The sequence below is a fragment of the Moschus berezovskii genome, chromosome 19 (assembly GCF_049115385.1).
Source record: "Moschus berezovskii isolate FMDL1 chromosome 19, NW_MosBer_1.0, whole genome shotgun sequence".
NCBI classification, from domain to species: Eukaryota; Metazoa; Chordata; class Mammalia; order Artiodactyla; family Moschidae; genus Moschus; species Moschus berezovskii.
Window position 1 is genome coordinate 56,409,982 of NC_142478.1, and position 12,765 is coordinate 56,422,746.

Consider the following 12,765-nt stretch of genomic DNA (forward strand, 5'->3'; position numbering starts at 1 on the left):
AGGCACAGACAAGCCTCTGGATTCGGGGGATGGAGGATAAAATACAGACATTTTGAGAGGATGAAAAATGAAAACCCACGTGGCCTCGTCATGTCAGAAACGACTGACGTCTTCCTCTATGAAATGAGGAAAACCACGCCACTGACTCGAGAACTGTCCAGAGGTGGCGCAGTACCCGACGCCGAGGCAAGCAGGCTCCAGCACCCTGCCTCTTCCCTCGAGAGACTCTATTCCCCCTTTCCCCACACCCAAACCCTCCCTTCTTCCCCTCATTAATGCCCCGAGTATCTTTTCATATTCCAGACCTAACATGCGGCTAGACTCAAAAAGCTAGAAGAACCCACTGATTATCTCAGTAGAAACCAAGTTCCTTCTCGCCCCAAGGAGTCCATGAACCACTCACTGATTTGTCAGGGGCCCCTGATTCTGAAGGCCCCAGATCTTGCTTTGTGTCATGAAGATGTTTTTCCTCGGGGAAGGCGTGGGGGTTTGATCAGACAAGAGCCTGCGTATCAACCCACTGCATTTTAGTCAAGAGATACGGATCTGAACAGTTGTTCAGTGAAACAAGACAGCGGCTCTGGAGAGGGGCCGGCAGCCCGAGAGGCCAGCACGGCTCATCTTAAAAGTCATGCTGCCCAGGCACAAGGAACTGGGGGGTGGGCGTGGGCAGAGGAAGATGGGAGGACAAAAAGAAGGGCTTTCAGATTAAGCAGAAATCATCAAAGTTCTCAGCACAACAAAGGGACGTCTCTGCTGGTCAACTTTCCAGCATCTTCCGTGTATGGTACTGGGTTGACAGTCAGCAGGGAGGCCCCTGCCCCCTGGGGCATCATCATGGTGTAGACCCCACTGGGTGCTGGCCTAGGGCTGGCCATGCTGGTGGCAATCTGTGCTTTCTGGGAGCTAGACATTCACCATTTCACATGACCCTGATGACCACCCTGTAACGACTCCAGGGTGGCTGCTGTTTGCCCAAGCGCCATGTGAGGAAATGGGCACTTTGTTCAAGTACCTCTGGACTCTGTCCACCTGGGAAAGCCAGCCCGAGCGAGCCAGGCGCGGGTTCCCCTCTGCCCCCATCTCATTTTATCGCCTCCTCCACTGCCCCAACCGGGTTAGCAAAGACCACATGCCACAGGCTTTTCCAAAAATACGGCTTTTTATTGTCTTGGATGCAAATATAGTTTTGGAACTGCATTGTAGTGTTGGATACAGCTGGTGGAACCGTGCTTCTCAACAGTGGAGCATGAAGGACTGAGCTCAGGGTGGCACAGGCCTGAGGGAGCCTGCGATGAACAACACTCTTCTTGGGTTTCCTTTTTCTGCCCACGAGGGGTGACTTATCTCCTGGGTGGGGAGCCCTGACACAGTCACCAGAGAGCACAACAGGGAGAAAAAAAAAAATGAACCATTTACACCGTGAACTGAAACCTGAGAAAGGAAAAGAACATGCTGTTTCAGCCGTGGCGTTAAAACAACCAGCGAAACAAGTAGTGTGAACAGATTCAGATAAAGCAGCCCCAGGCGCCGCGGTCCGCCTCCCTCGCAAGAAACACAGCCTGGGCTTCGCAGGTCCCTGGTGGAGCTCTTCCTACTTGTAGCTTCAGGATGTCGACTCAATGGAGACACCATCAGACTTCAGTTTCTCCCAACCCTTTCCCCCACCTCGGCCCTTGAGAGAGGCCCATCTCTATCTTAGAAACCCAGGAGAGAATTCTTCAAAAGAGCGATGCCCAGGGTTGATACTGGAATCACAAGTTTGACTGGGGGGTAGAGGTGAATTTTGCTACATAATCGTAAAGAAATTTCACAAAAATAGAATCCCATTGAGTACACACACACACACACACACAGGCTTGTGCAAGCACACATGCATACACACACACACACACAAAGCCAACAATCAACAGGAAAAAGTTCCCTTTTCTTTCTCAAAGGCTGGTTTTTCATAAGCCTCAACAGAAAATAGCACACCCCACCCACCCACCACGTGGTGAGCAGGTAGGGCCAAGTCCCTTAGAAGGAAAAGAAAATCAGGCAGGTGATCTGTGTGGAGGCACCTGGGGGGTCGTAAGGCTTCTCTCTGTTCCTGGAGCCCCTCCTATCCCCAAACCTGTCTGTTAGGTGGGTTAAGGCCTTGGCAACCACTGACATGTATGACATGTTGAAGGTTCAAGCTCCTCCACACTCCACCCTTGCGCTCCTCTCCTGTCGCTTCATGTTCAGACGAGGCGAAAATCCTCTTTTAAGAAACGAGGCTTTGGAGCACAGAGCCCAAACCCACAGCCCACTGCTGCTCCTGCACCCACATCGGGGTTCCTCGGCTCCTTCTCAGCAAGCTTACCACCTGGGAGGCACTCTGCAAAGCTGCTCCAGCGAGCAGTGTTCCAAGCCTGCCCACCGGACAAGGTCAAAGAACCCAAGTGGGGCAGGTTAGCCAGTGCTTGGCCAGGTCCACACTGCACAAGCGTGCAGGAGGCCCCGTGCAGACGGGGTCCCCCTGGAACCCCCCATCACCCCAGCTCCACCCTGACAAGCCCTCGTTTAGCTGCACCGTGAAAACCGGTGACCACCTTGACAGTAACAGCGAGCCTGCCACTCGGGATTCTTCCAGGCGTGCAAAGAAGGGAGGCCCAGGCTGAGAGGATGCAGGGGCGCTGTCTGGGACCTCACCCTCCTGGTGGTGGTGGGGGTGTCCTGTAAGATCACCACACTCCTTCACCTGGGGAGAGACAAGGGGGTTGGCCCCAGCCTGCGATGCCACATCCCCCTGGAATCAAAGTTTCTCTTTCTACTAGACGGAGCACAAGAACCTAGAGAGCGGACCTCTATCTGGTCGGGAAGGCAGGGTCGGGTCACCAGAACAGACTAGAGGGAGCTGAGTGTATGGGGTCACCCATGGCACCCTGCCACTCCCTCCCAACGAGACCCGGTGCTCACATCAGCACCGACTCCAAATGACAGGACTACTTCCCTTGTGCCCTGAAGACCCCGGAAAGAGCCCGCCTGCCAGTTCGGGGACCTCCTGGATGTGTGGGGGGTGACCGGTTGATGTGTAACCTGCCTGAGACGGAGGCAGGGACAGGCCGGCCGACCTCAGAAAGCCCCGCTCTTTCCCTGCATTTCCCACTTGTCAAAGGGCAACCAGCGGTAGGAAGGGAGCTGATGGCACAGAAAGATTTCACAGAAACACTTCAGAGACTATGTGCCAGGCAGGCTTTTTTTTTTCTTTCAGACTGATTTTTGTATCCTCCAAAATCAGCGTTTTTAAGTCTCTTTTACAGGAGAAGAGATAGGAGGTGGGGTGAAAGGGAGTGTAAACAAACCAGAGCATTCACTGAAGGCAGCTGGCAGAGCAGCCCTGGGGTCCCCGCACCCCGGCTGGGGACCCCAGGACAAGGGTCAAAGCTAGGGCCACCCCCCTGTCCGGCCAGACTCAGTGGGCAAGACTCCGAAACAAGAAAACTTCCAGGGCAAGAAACAATTGTGTCTGTGTTAAGAGATACAGCTTTGTGGCCCTATAGCCGTGATACTGGTGAGCACCAAGAAAAATGGATTTAAGTAAATATCTCCAAACAAAACATGCATCGAGTTAACCGTCCGCTGGGACACACCGCATACACACACCCGCATGTGCGCGCCCACACAGACACACAGACACACACGCGCACACCCTTCAATGCCTCATACAACCTAACAGCTTTAAATATTTAAAAAAACAGAATCGTGAACATTAAATCAGCCAAAGGGCAGGAGAGGTAGGCCAAAGAAGCAAGAGGCCAATTTTATATCCCATGGAGCTAAAAAAAAATTTTTTAAAAAGACTCCCAACATGGGGTGGGGAGAAAGCTATTGATCTCAGAGAGGTCGTGGCTGCGCCGAGCTCCACGGCCGCCCACGCGGTTGACGAAGGCACAGGAACAGGGGCGAGGCTGAGCGCAGGTCCCTCTGCAAACCCTCGTGGATGGGAACGTCTCTGATTTTCCTTTTTTTTCCTTTCGAGCCTCGCGGTGCTCTTCCCCCTTGGAGGGAGACCTCGTGTCCACCAGGGGGGAGGCTGCGCTCTCATCCCGCCTCCCAGTGGACACGCAGGGCTGGCCCAGCCTGTCCTGTGCCCGCCCCTCAGGAGAGCCATCCAAAGGCCTGTAAACACGTGTTCTGGGGAGGCAGAGGGGGCCACCGGCGCGCTCCTGACGGGGCTGGCACACAGATGAGGGAGCGGGTGACCGGTCATGACCTGGGGCGGAGGCAGTGGCACGGCCAGCTACCCGGGGAGGATCCCCCTCTGTCCTCCATCAGCGGAGGCTGAGGTGGGGCTGCCCCCAGGGCACCTTCCACAGGCCTCCAGGAGCCAGTGGGAGCCTCTGAAAGGATCCAACTTCAGCGGGCAGCCCAAAGCAGCCCCCACCACAGCTCTGCCGAGCCCAGCAAGACTCCTGGCCTGCCCCTTGCTCGGGCAGGTCTCCATCTCGGGCAGGGAGGACAGAGGTTGAAGGGGAAGCCTGCCCGCCTCTGAACTTCACAGCAGGACGTGAAAAGCACATTCTTTCAATGAGGAGGTAGCCCTGGCTGGGCTTCCTGAGTGTTAAGAGAGCATCCTTCTGCCTGGAACTGCTCCTGCAGACGCGGCGAGAAGAGGACTGGCCTGGGCCCCCTCCTCCAAACCCTTCCAGGTGTAACTCCCATCTTCGGAAACAGCCTACCGCCCCCAGTCCTCCGCCTGGACCAAGGCTGAGTTCAACTCCTGACTGTCTGATCCAGAGCCGCCTGGAGACATCTCCGAGGCAGACACCTCGGAGCTCTGTGTCGACCAGTCAATTTCTGCCTCCAAACGCAATCAGGGCAGATGCCGGGCGTGCTGGCGTCTTTGGTCCAGGAACTGGGATGGATGGGCTGGGGCTGCTGGCCGGACAATCCAGGTGAGGGAACCTGGTCGATGGCAGCACCGCGGAGCCTGGCGTTTCACATGCCGCACCCACAGGGCTAGCGGTGTCCATCAGCACGGCTGTTCCTGGCTTGGAAGCAGGCGGGGCACGAGAGGGCAGGGCCTGACCGAGCCCCTGCCACGTGATTCCCGGGTTGGTGCCATCGTGGCTGCCGCAACACCACGTGGAACCAAATCCACATGTGAAACAGACCATAGCACTGCCCGGGGACCTCCAGGACTGAGACAGCTCCGCGACACTGGTGCTTCCATTACCCTCTGGGGCACACATACCCACTGCTTTGCACACATGTGCTGTAGGGTTTCCCGGCCCTGCAAAGCTTGAGTCGACATCTGCTCTATTAGGTCAGAGTTGGGGGAGGAAGGAGGAGGCCTTCCAACAGCCCAGGGGTGCCCAAGACGTGACAGGAGGGCACGTCCCAGACAGCAGCTGGGAAGGACCCTCACACATCCTAATTTGGGGGAGTGGGCGAGGCCGCCTCCTGCCCCGTCGGCTCCCTGCACTGGTGCCACGCCCCCTCTCCCCACCCCCCAACACCCCATCAGCAAGACAGGACAGGGAGGGGCGGCGTGCCCTCGTTTCCTTCATCCAGGCTTCTCTGAGGTGAGGGGAGGTTGGTGACTGAGGTTGCTGAGTCAGAGTGCACAGCAAGGGGTTCCCAGAACTGGGGTATTGCTGTTGGCAGGACCCAAACCTGCTTCAGACCTGAGCGCGGCATTCGGAGCGGCCAGGGCCAGTTGCTGGGAGGCTAGGAGGCCCTGAAGCAGAAGAGGTGAGGGGCACGGCCTCCTCTCTACGGGCAGGGAAGGGTCTCCTCGGCATCCCACGCAGCCATGTGCTCGCTAAGCGCTGCTAGGACTCCCCGGCTCTCTGGCTGATTCTGGTCACGGCCTCTGCTGCCTGCTCGGGCAGCTGGGACGGGTCTGTCAGGATGGATGTGGTGGTGCTCAGGTGCCGGAGGGTGTTCAGCACAGCTACAAGATAGAAGGGGGAGCCTGCAGATGTGGCCCGGGGGAGCCAGCTCTGAGCCCCTGAGAGACAGAACACGTGGCTACATGTGTACACCCCGACGGGCGATCCTCAAGGCCCCCCCAAAGCAGGAGAGGCACAAACCCCAGGGGAGCCTCTCTGCTGAGGTCTGGACACTCACACTCCTGCCTTTAAGATGACACCCCAATCCTATCTGCCACCCTGCAGGAGAGTGGGGAACAGCCTGAGCTGTTCCTGCTTGTCCCTGTGACCTGAATACACACAGCTTTGATCCTTATTAGAAGAACTGCACATTAAAGTGTATCTGAAAACACCTGATACGAGGCCAGGTGAAGAGTAGGTGCTCAACAAACACAAGCCAGATCCGATCATCAGAGAGACACAAGGAGACGGCAGAAAGCCGAGGCGAGGCGCTGGGAGGCACCCCCACCCTGCAGGGCCTCACCGTCCTGCCCCAGGTGTGTGCAGACCAACTGTGGCAGAGCCTGGGCTTTCTGCAGCCTCTTCCATGGCTAAGCCCCCCACAGCTCCACGACTGCCCCCATGCAGCCCCTACTCACTTGGCCTGAGGATGGGCAGGGAGCAGTGCTCGTCCAACCAGGACAGCGCCGTCCGGTGCAGCTCGTCCAGGCTGCTGGTGGACACCACGCCCTTGAAGGACTCGAACAGCGGCTTGATGATGACACTGAACTGCACGGCGCTCGGGTTAAAGAAACCGTAAGCAAGCACAGAGCGCGCAGAGTCCAGTCCCAGGCATGCCCATGGCTGCCACCGCTCGGCACCGGCCGGGTGCTGTGCACAGCTGGGGAGGGGGATGCAGGGGTGGGGAGAGAGGGCCCTAACCAATCCTGCGCGCAGGCTGTGACCTCGGTCCCCACTCTCAGCCTGATGCCGAGGAATCTGCCACTGACGAGAGGTTCCGACTTGCCCCAGCTCCACTCAGGAACCAGAGCAAAGCGGGGACTGGAGTGCTGTCTGTTGTTTCTTCCTGTAGAACCTGTCCAGGAGCGCACACATGGACACCCCCCGCCCTCACAACCCTCCTCCCCTGTGAACCCCTCCTCAGGCTGTCAGACCCATGGCCGGGGGTGCGGCGGCCAGCCCCGCATGTGTGCCCACTGTGCACTCAGGGGCACAGCGGAGGCTGGGTGGAGACTGACAGGGCCAGAGCCGTCCCCCGTAAGGGCCCTGCTGCCATCTGGAAGGCCAAGTGCTGGGAGGCCTGGGGCCCAGGGACAGAGCCCAGCACTCCGGCATCCGTGCCTCATTACCAGCTGTCAAGGGCATGCGGTACAAACCCAGAGAACAGCCTGGAGGGAACCAGCTTCAAATCCAGGCTCTGCCACACAGTCGTTCTGTGAGCCCTGGTTTTAGGTGGCAGGACAGAGCTGATGCCGGGACGTGTCAGAGCAGATCCCACCTCCTGGCTCCCACCAGTGGCTCCAGCCTCCTCTTCCCTTCTCAAGGACTCGGCAGTGCAAAGCAGGCCTGTTCTGTGTCCCCGGGAAGCCCTCAGCCAGTACACTCACCGAGGACAGCCCCCTCCAACACTGCAGGCCTGGCTGGGCCCCTGTCTCTCTTGAAACAGAAACTAGCATTACCTCTTTTGACAAACTCAATGACAACCATTTAGAGAGCCTCTTTCTAAAGGAACTGAAGGGTCAGTGTTTGCTGTTTCAGGTCATGGGTTGCGGGGATGAGGGGAATGAGCAAAGAAAACTCAAAGATACAATCCAGAACTTCCAATTCTGCAGGGTCCGATTTTTCACATATTCGTCAAACATGTCTCGCATGTGATCAAACTGGCGTCGGGTGACGGGGACGCCTGTGGCAGGGAGCAGCTGCTGGCAGGAGCTGAAATGACAGGAAGAGTCAGGGGAGCTCGGGGGTGCTGGTGGTCCAGCGGGCAGGTCCAAGAGAGTGAGGGGAAGAGATGAGGTGGAGGAGGACACAAGCTGCAGCGCTGAGTAATGGGGCCTCTACCAGTCCCCCCACCCCCCACCCCCGACCCCAGGCCCAGCCTCACAGGATGGTGGCGTTGAGCTCCTCGATCTCCTCTCGCAGCCGCCGGGCCTCCTCCTGCATCTGACTGCGCTCCTGCTGCAGCTTGGTGATGTACTCCACGGTCTTCTGCAGTGTGATGGCGTGGCTGGTCTGCGAGGGGGCCGGGTCAGGGTGCGCGGCACACCAGGCGCCCCCACGTGCCCATCCTGTCAGTCCCCGCCCTGCCCCACCCTCTCCCCTGACCCCCGCAGCCACTCACCAACTTGGTGTTGTTGGAGATCAAGCTGTTCAGGGTGTCGAAGCCCATCTTGATGTTGAAGCGCCTCTTCTGCTCGGCTGAGATGTGCTTCATCTGCCGGTTCTGCTGGGGAATCGGCCCGTCACTGCACCACAGGGCCCCCCTCCCCATTCCCACCTGCTGCTCAGATTCTCTACAGAGAGCTATGTGGAAGGAGGGGGCAACAGGAAGCCAAGAGGCTCCAGGAGGAGCCAGGAGGGGACAAGATGGGGCTAGAGAACCATCCCTACAGAGCAGAGCAGAGCGAGGGCCCAGCACTGTAGACTCGGCCCTTCCTGGCCACCCCCACCCCCTGCTCCACAAAGTTCGGGGCCACTGTCACCACAGGGCTGAGGACAGGTGGGGAGGGGAGGAGCCAACATGCTCAAGGGCAAAGCGGTGAATGTCCCCATTTCAGGTGTGGGACACCTGTCAAGCCCATGGGTCTTCCCAGTATGTCTCCAGTAGGGATGTAGCTGTCCCCATGGCCCCTGGATACGCTTCTCCCTGCCTCCGTAGCCTTCCAAGGGAATCAAGACCCGAGAGGTACCTTTAAAACAGCCATGTTTTTGGGGTCTGCAGGCGATTTCCCTGAGCAGTTGTTCTGAGGGGACTGAGGACTAGGGCTCTGCTCAGACGCGCATGGAGACGCCTGCCCTGAGTTTGGGCAGTCTCGACCTGGGAAGAGCAGAGACTCCCCTTAGGAACCAGGCTATGCCAGCCGTGTGGGGACTCACCCACAAAGGGAAACCCACCCTCAACCTCTCATGGCAGCCCAGAGCAAAAACTAGGCGAACCCTTGCCAGCATCTCGGGGTGGGGGGCAGAGGGGCAGTCCTGGCTAGGCCTGCTGGATGCAGCGGTCACAGGTCTGGGAGAGGAGAGAGGCCCGCCTCCCAGGGCGAGGCTCTGGTAATTACCCTGTGTGGCAAGTACTTAAGCTATCTGCTCTTCGAACTCTACATGTGTGTTTTCTTATAGTTCTTTCAGTTTTACCCACCCCAGAAATCTTTTAATTAGGAAAACAAATGCGCTCTTTTACCCACAAATAACTCGGTGGAGGAAACCTGTGGCCCCAGCTCAGGAGCTTCGCCCAAGAAGCCCCTCCCAGCCCCACATCCCAGCACTGACGGGCGGATGCCTGAGGCTCTGTCCCCGTGACACTGCTCTCCTCCCTACCCTGCTCTCAAGCCTCCCAGCACGGCTCTAACTTCCTCTGGGGATCCGCCTCAGTGGACAAGGCGACGTTTTCCTGAGCCCCGACATGGCATTTCAGGGCCCAACCCATAGCCAGTCCGTGTCTGTATTTTCCCAGAGAGGGTACTTATTCTTCAAAATCTGTCCTCGGACAAGTCCCTGTCTGACTCCTGTAAGCAGAGAGCTAGCTCCCTACTCATCATGTTCTCCTCTCCACTTCAGAAAGATATTTCTGCAGACGGCTCTGGAAGCAGCCACCCTGGTTTCATCTAAGACAGGAAGACACTCTGGTCTCCCTCCCCAAGGTGGCATCTGGCTCCACCCCTCCCCAATGCCCCCTGCCCACCCCCACCAGCAGCAGAGTCTTGGGAACATCATTTCCCATACCTCTCAGACCTCACTGGGCAACATCAGTCTACCCTGGCCGTCTCACCAACTGAAGTCCAAGCCGGGGAGGAAGGAAGGGGGCTCCTGAAGTATGCTGCCAGCACATGGGCCAGGGACGACCAGCCAAACCCAGACAGGCTGGGGGCTCCCGCGGCCACAGCAACCGCAGGCTTGCGGTTTCTGAAAACCGTCAATGAGGACTGCTCAGTCCCTTTTGTGGATCAGGACTGGCAGCTCACAGCCAGGTCTTTCTTATATTTAAAAATCTTTTTTGGCATGGCATGTGGGATCTTAGTTCCCCGACCAGGGATCGAACCTGCACTCTGCAGTGGCAGCACAGAGTCTCAACCCCTGGACCAACAGACCAGGCCCTTCTGGAGGAGGCTGAGCAGTGTCCCCATGAGCATACGAGCTGCTGGCACCACGAGGTGCTGGCGGCTGTCCCTCGTTGATCCTGCGCTTAGCCTAGGCCACCGACAGCTTCAGATCCCTCACTGCCCAGCCTGGCAGCCCAGGCTCCACCCGCATACCCTCAGCAGCCTCCCTGGTCCAGCAGCTGGCCCCCTACTCCACTCACGTGGTCCCAAGCGGTCCAAGCGGAGAGTTGAGTCACTGGTGCCCGCGGCAGGGACCTGGGCAATGCCCCCGTGCAGCGGGCCCTGCTCGCCCTTCACCAGGCAGTCGGGTACCGTGCTGGAAGGGAAGAGCCGGGACACGGGGGCGTGCTGGCTGCCCGGGCCAGGGCCAAGGTCCGTCACCAGGATGCCGCTGGGGAACTCTGTGACTCCAGGAGCCTAAGGGGACACGGAGGAGGGAGGTCACCCCCGAGCACAGCTAGGCTGGGTGAGGGCCACCTGGGGTCATAAGACGTTGAAGGCCTGTCCTGGTCACTCACCCTGGTGAGGGCGGCAGGTGTGAGGACCACACTGGACTGGGACACGGTGGAAGCCAGCATCCCTTCTCTCTTCAGAGGGCCTGATGTCATGATCACTGCCTGCGGCTGGCCTGGGAAGGCAGCTGCCAGAACAAGGGGAGGTGAGGGCGGAGGCCCAGCTGTGTGCCTGCTCCTGACACGGGTACTGACCCTGGGCCAGCCAGGCTGCATGGGGGCTGGGCGGGGTGGGAGCCTTAGGAGCAGCACACGACCCCTCTGCTGCCACTGAGACATCGCCCCCTCTCTGTAGCGCATGGACAGACAATGCTAGATTTTTGCAACTTCTCCTTGGTGGGAACAGATTACAGACCCAGGCAAAAGATGACCAGGGCCATGTTTTTCTCCACAATAGGTTGAGACTGGAAGAACACCACAGAATAGAAAACAGACTCGATCGACACACATCGTCTTTCACAACCCTTCTGCTTCCAAGATCATGATGTGTGTGTGTCACGAGTTTGCCAGCCTCGGGGACAGGGGTTGGGGGGGGTCACACTTGCCTTCCCCCGACCTGACTCACCTGGGGTGAGGCAAGCGTTCTTCAATACCACGGACACCGGCTCTGGTTTGGGAGCAGGCACTATTTTGGGGGGCTGCTTGTGCCTCCCCCCAGGCAAGGAGATGGGCTTGGGATGCACAAAAGTCATACGGGGTTGGGGAGGCCCGACGGTCGGCGGCCGAGTGACGGGAGACAGCGCCAGGCCGTAGGGGGACCCGGAGGGGGGCGGATAGCGCGTGGTGATAATGAGGCCCTGGCTCTGGCTGAAGGTGGTGGCAGAGGCGTCGTGAGTGAGGGTGGCGGAGGCCGTGTGGGTGATGACAGAAGGTGACTTGCCGACTTCGGCAAACTTCTGGGGCTGCAGGAAGGCAGGGGGACTTGTGGGGTTCAGGGCAGTGGCGGGAGGGGGGCCTAATGGCAAGACAGGGGAAGGAGGCGGCGGGGCGGGGCTGGGCGAGAGCAAGGGCATGGTGAACACGGGCAGGAAGGGCTGGGGGACGCTCAGGGGTGGTGCCGAGGGGCCCAGGTCTGCTGGCTGGAGGAAGGGGTCCCCAGGCTGCGGCGGGTGTTCACAGCCCTGCCCACTCGTGGGGTCCAGGGCAGTGGCTGCGGGGGGCGTGATGAAGCTGTCAGGGAGGCTTGCAGTGGGGAGAGCGGTAGGGAGAGCAGTGGTTGGCAGGATGCTCTCCTGAGGAAGGAAGAGAAGAAGTGAGCAACGAATGCTAAAGTCACACAGCTCGCCACCACTCTCCAGCGCTACACGCCACGGAGCCCAGCACATACACCGTGTGTCTGGGACGCAGCCCTGGGCAGAAGGGACAGAGGCGACATCTCCCAGCCCTGGGACTCCTAATCTGGGGGAGGTGGAGCTGGGTGTCCCTAGGTGCCGGCAGGGGTCTTGTTTCCTTTGGGGACTCAGTGATAACACAGGGCTCAGACACAGTGACTGTCTGCACACACTTGGCTCACAGCCTGGCAGTATCCTGTTTCTGGAGTCCGGCGGGGTCCCCCCAAAGTCCCTGCCATCTTCTGTTACAGAGCAGGGGCAGCCTGGCTCGCAGCTGCTCAGGAGGCTCCCCCAGGACACTGTCTCATATCAACTTCTAGGGAGATCACCTCTTCCTAAAAGGGAAATGCTATAAGGAATCAATTGTTTGGGTCTCGGTCACTATGGAAGCAGCTCTTCCCCAAGCCAGATGGAAGAAGCAGGGGCCAGGGCACACTATGTGGACGCTAACTGAGAGTCTCTCAAGGGCACCAAGTCATGCCTCCCTCAGCTCAGCGGCCCCAGCACCTGGCAGCCAACTGTGCTGAGTACGCAGCAAAAAGGAAAAGAAATACAAGGAATTTCTGAGCAACCACATTTTTCTTTGTTATCTCACTGGTCCTTCCTTTTTTTAAAAAAAATTATTTTTAATTGAAAGATAATTTCACTGGTCCTTTCTTAACTGGTCAAGATGGAACTCGACACACACAGGTTATCTTGGGCCTTAGCGGGGAGCATACATTTACTGAGAGTCTCCCACCTC

At 58.4% G+C, this 12,765-nt stretch overlaps 1 protein-coding gene across 2 annotated transcripts in view; it reads right to left on the minus strand.

The window, feature by feature from the left end:
• Positions 1-1,143: 1,143 nt before the first annotated feature.
• MLXIP (MLX interacting protein) overlaps positions 1,144-12,765 on the minus strand; it is a 57,961-nt gene continuing 46,339 nt past the window's right edge. The window contains exons 9-17 of one of the 2 annotated variants that reach the window (XM_055404413.2): positions 11,258-11,924; positions 10,699-10,820; positions 10,381-10,597; positions 8,771-8,898; positions 8,203-8,304; positions 7,966-8,093; positions 7,670-7,793; positions 6,500-6,629; positions 1,144-5,923 (exon numbers count right to left, since the gene is read on the minus strand). In XM_055404413.2, coding sequence (XP_055260388.1) covers positions 5,802-5,923; positions 6,500-6,629; positions 7,670-7,793; positions 7,966-8,093; positions 8,203-8,304; positions 8,771-8,898; positions 10,381-10,597; positions 10,699-10,820; positions 11,258-11,924 — 1,740 coding nt within the window. In that variant the 3' untranslated portion in view covers positions 1,144-5,801. Of the gene's footprint in view, positions 5,924-6,499; positions 6,630-7,669; positions 7,794-7,965; positions 8,094-8,202; positions 8,308-8,770; positions 8,899-10,380; positions 10,598-10,698; positions 10,821-11,257; positions 11,925-12,765 lie in introns of both variants that reach the window. The other variant, XM_055404412.2, reaches the window with a different exon arrangement.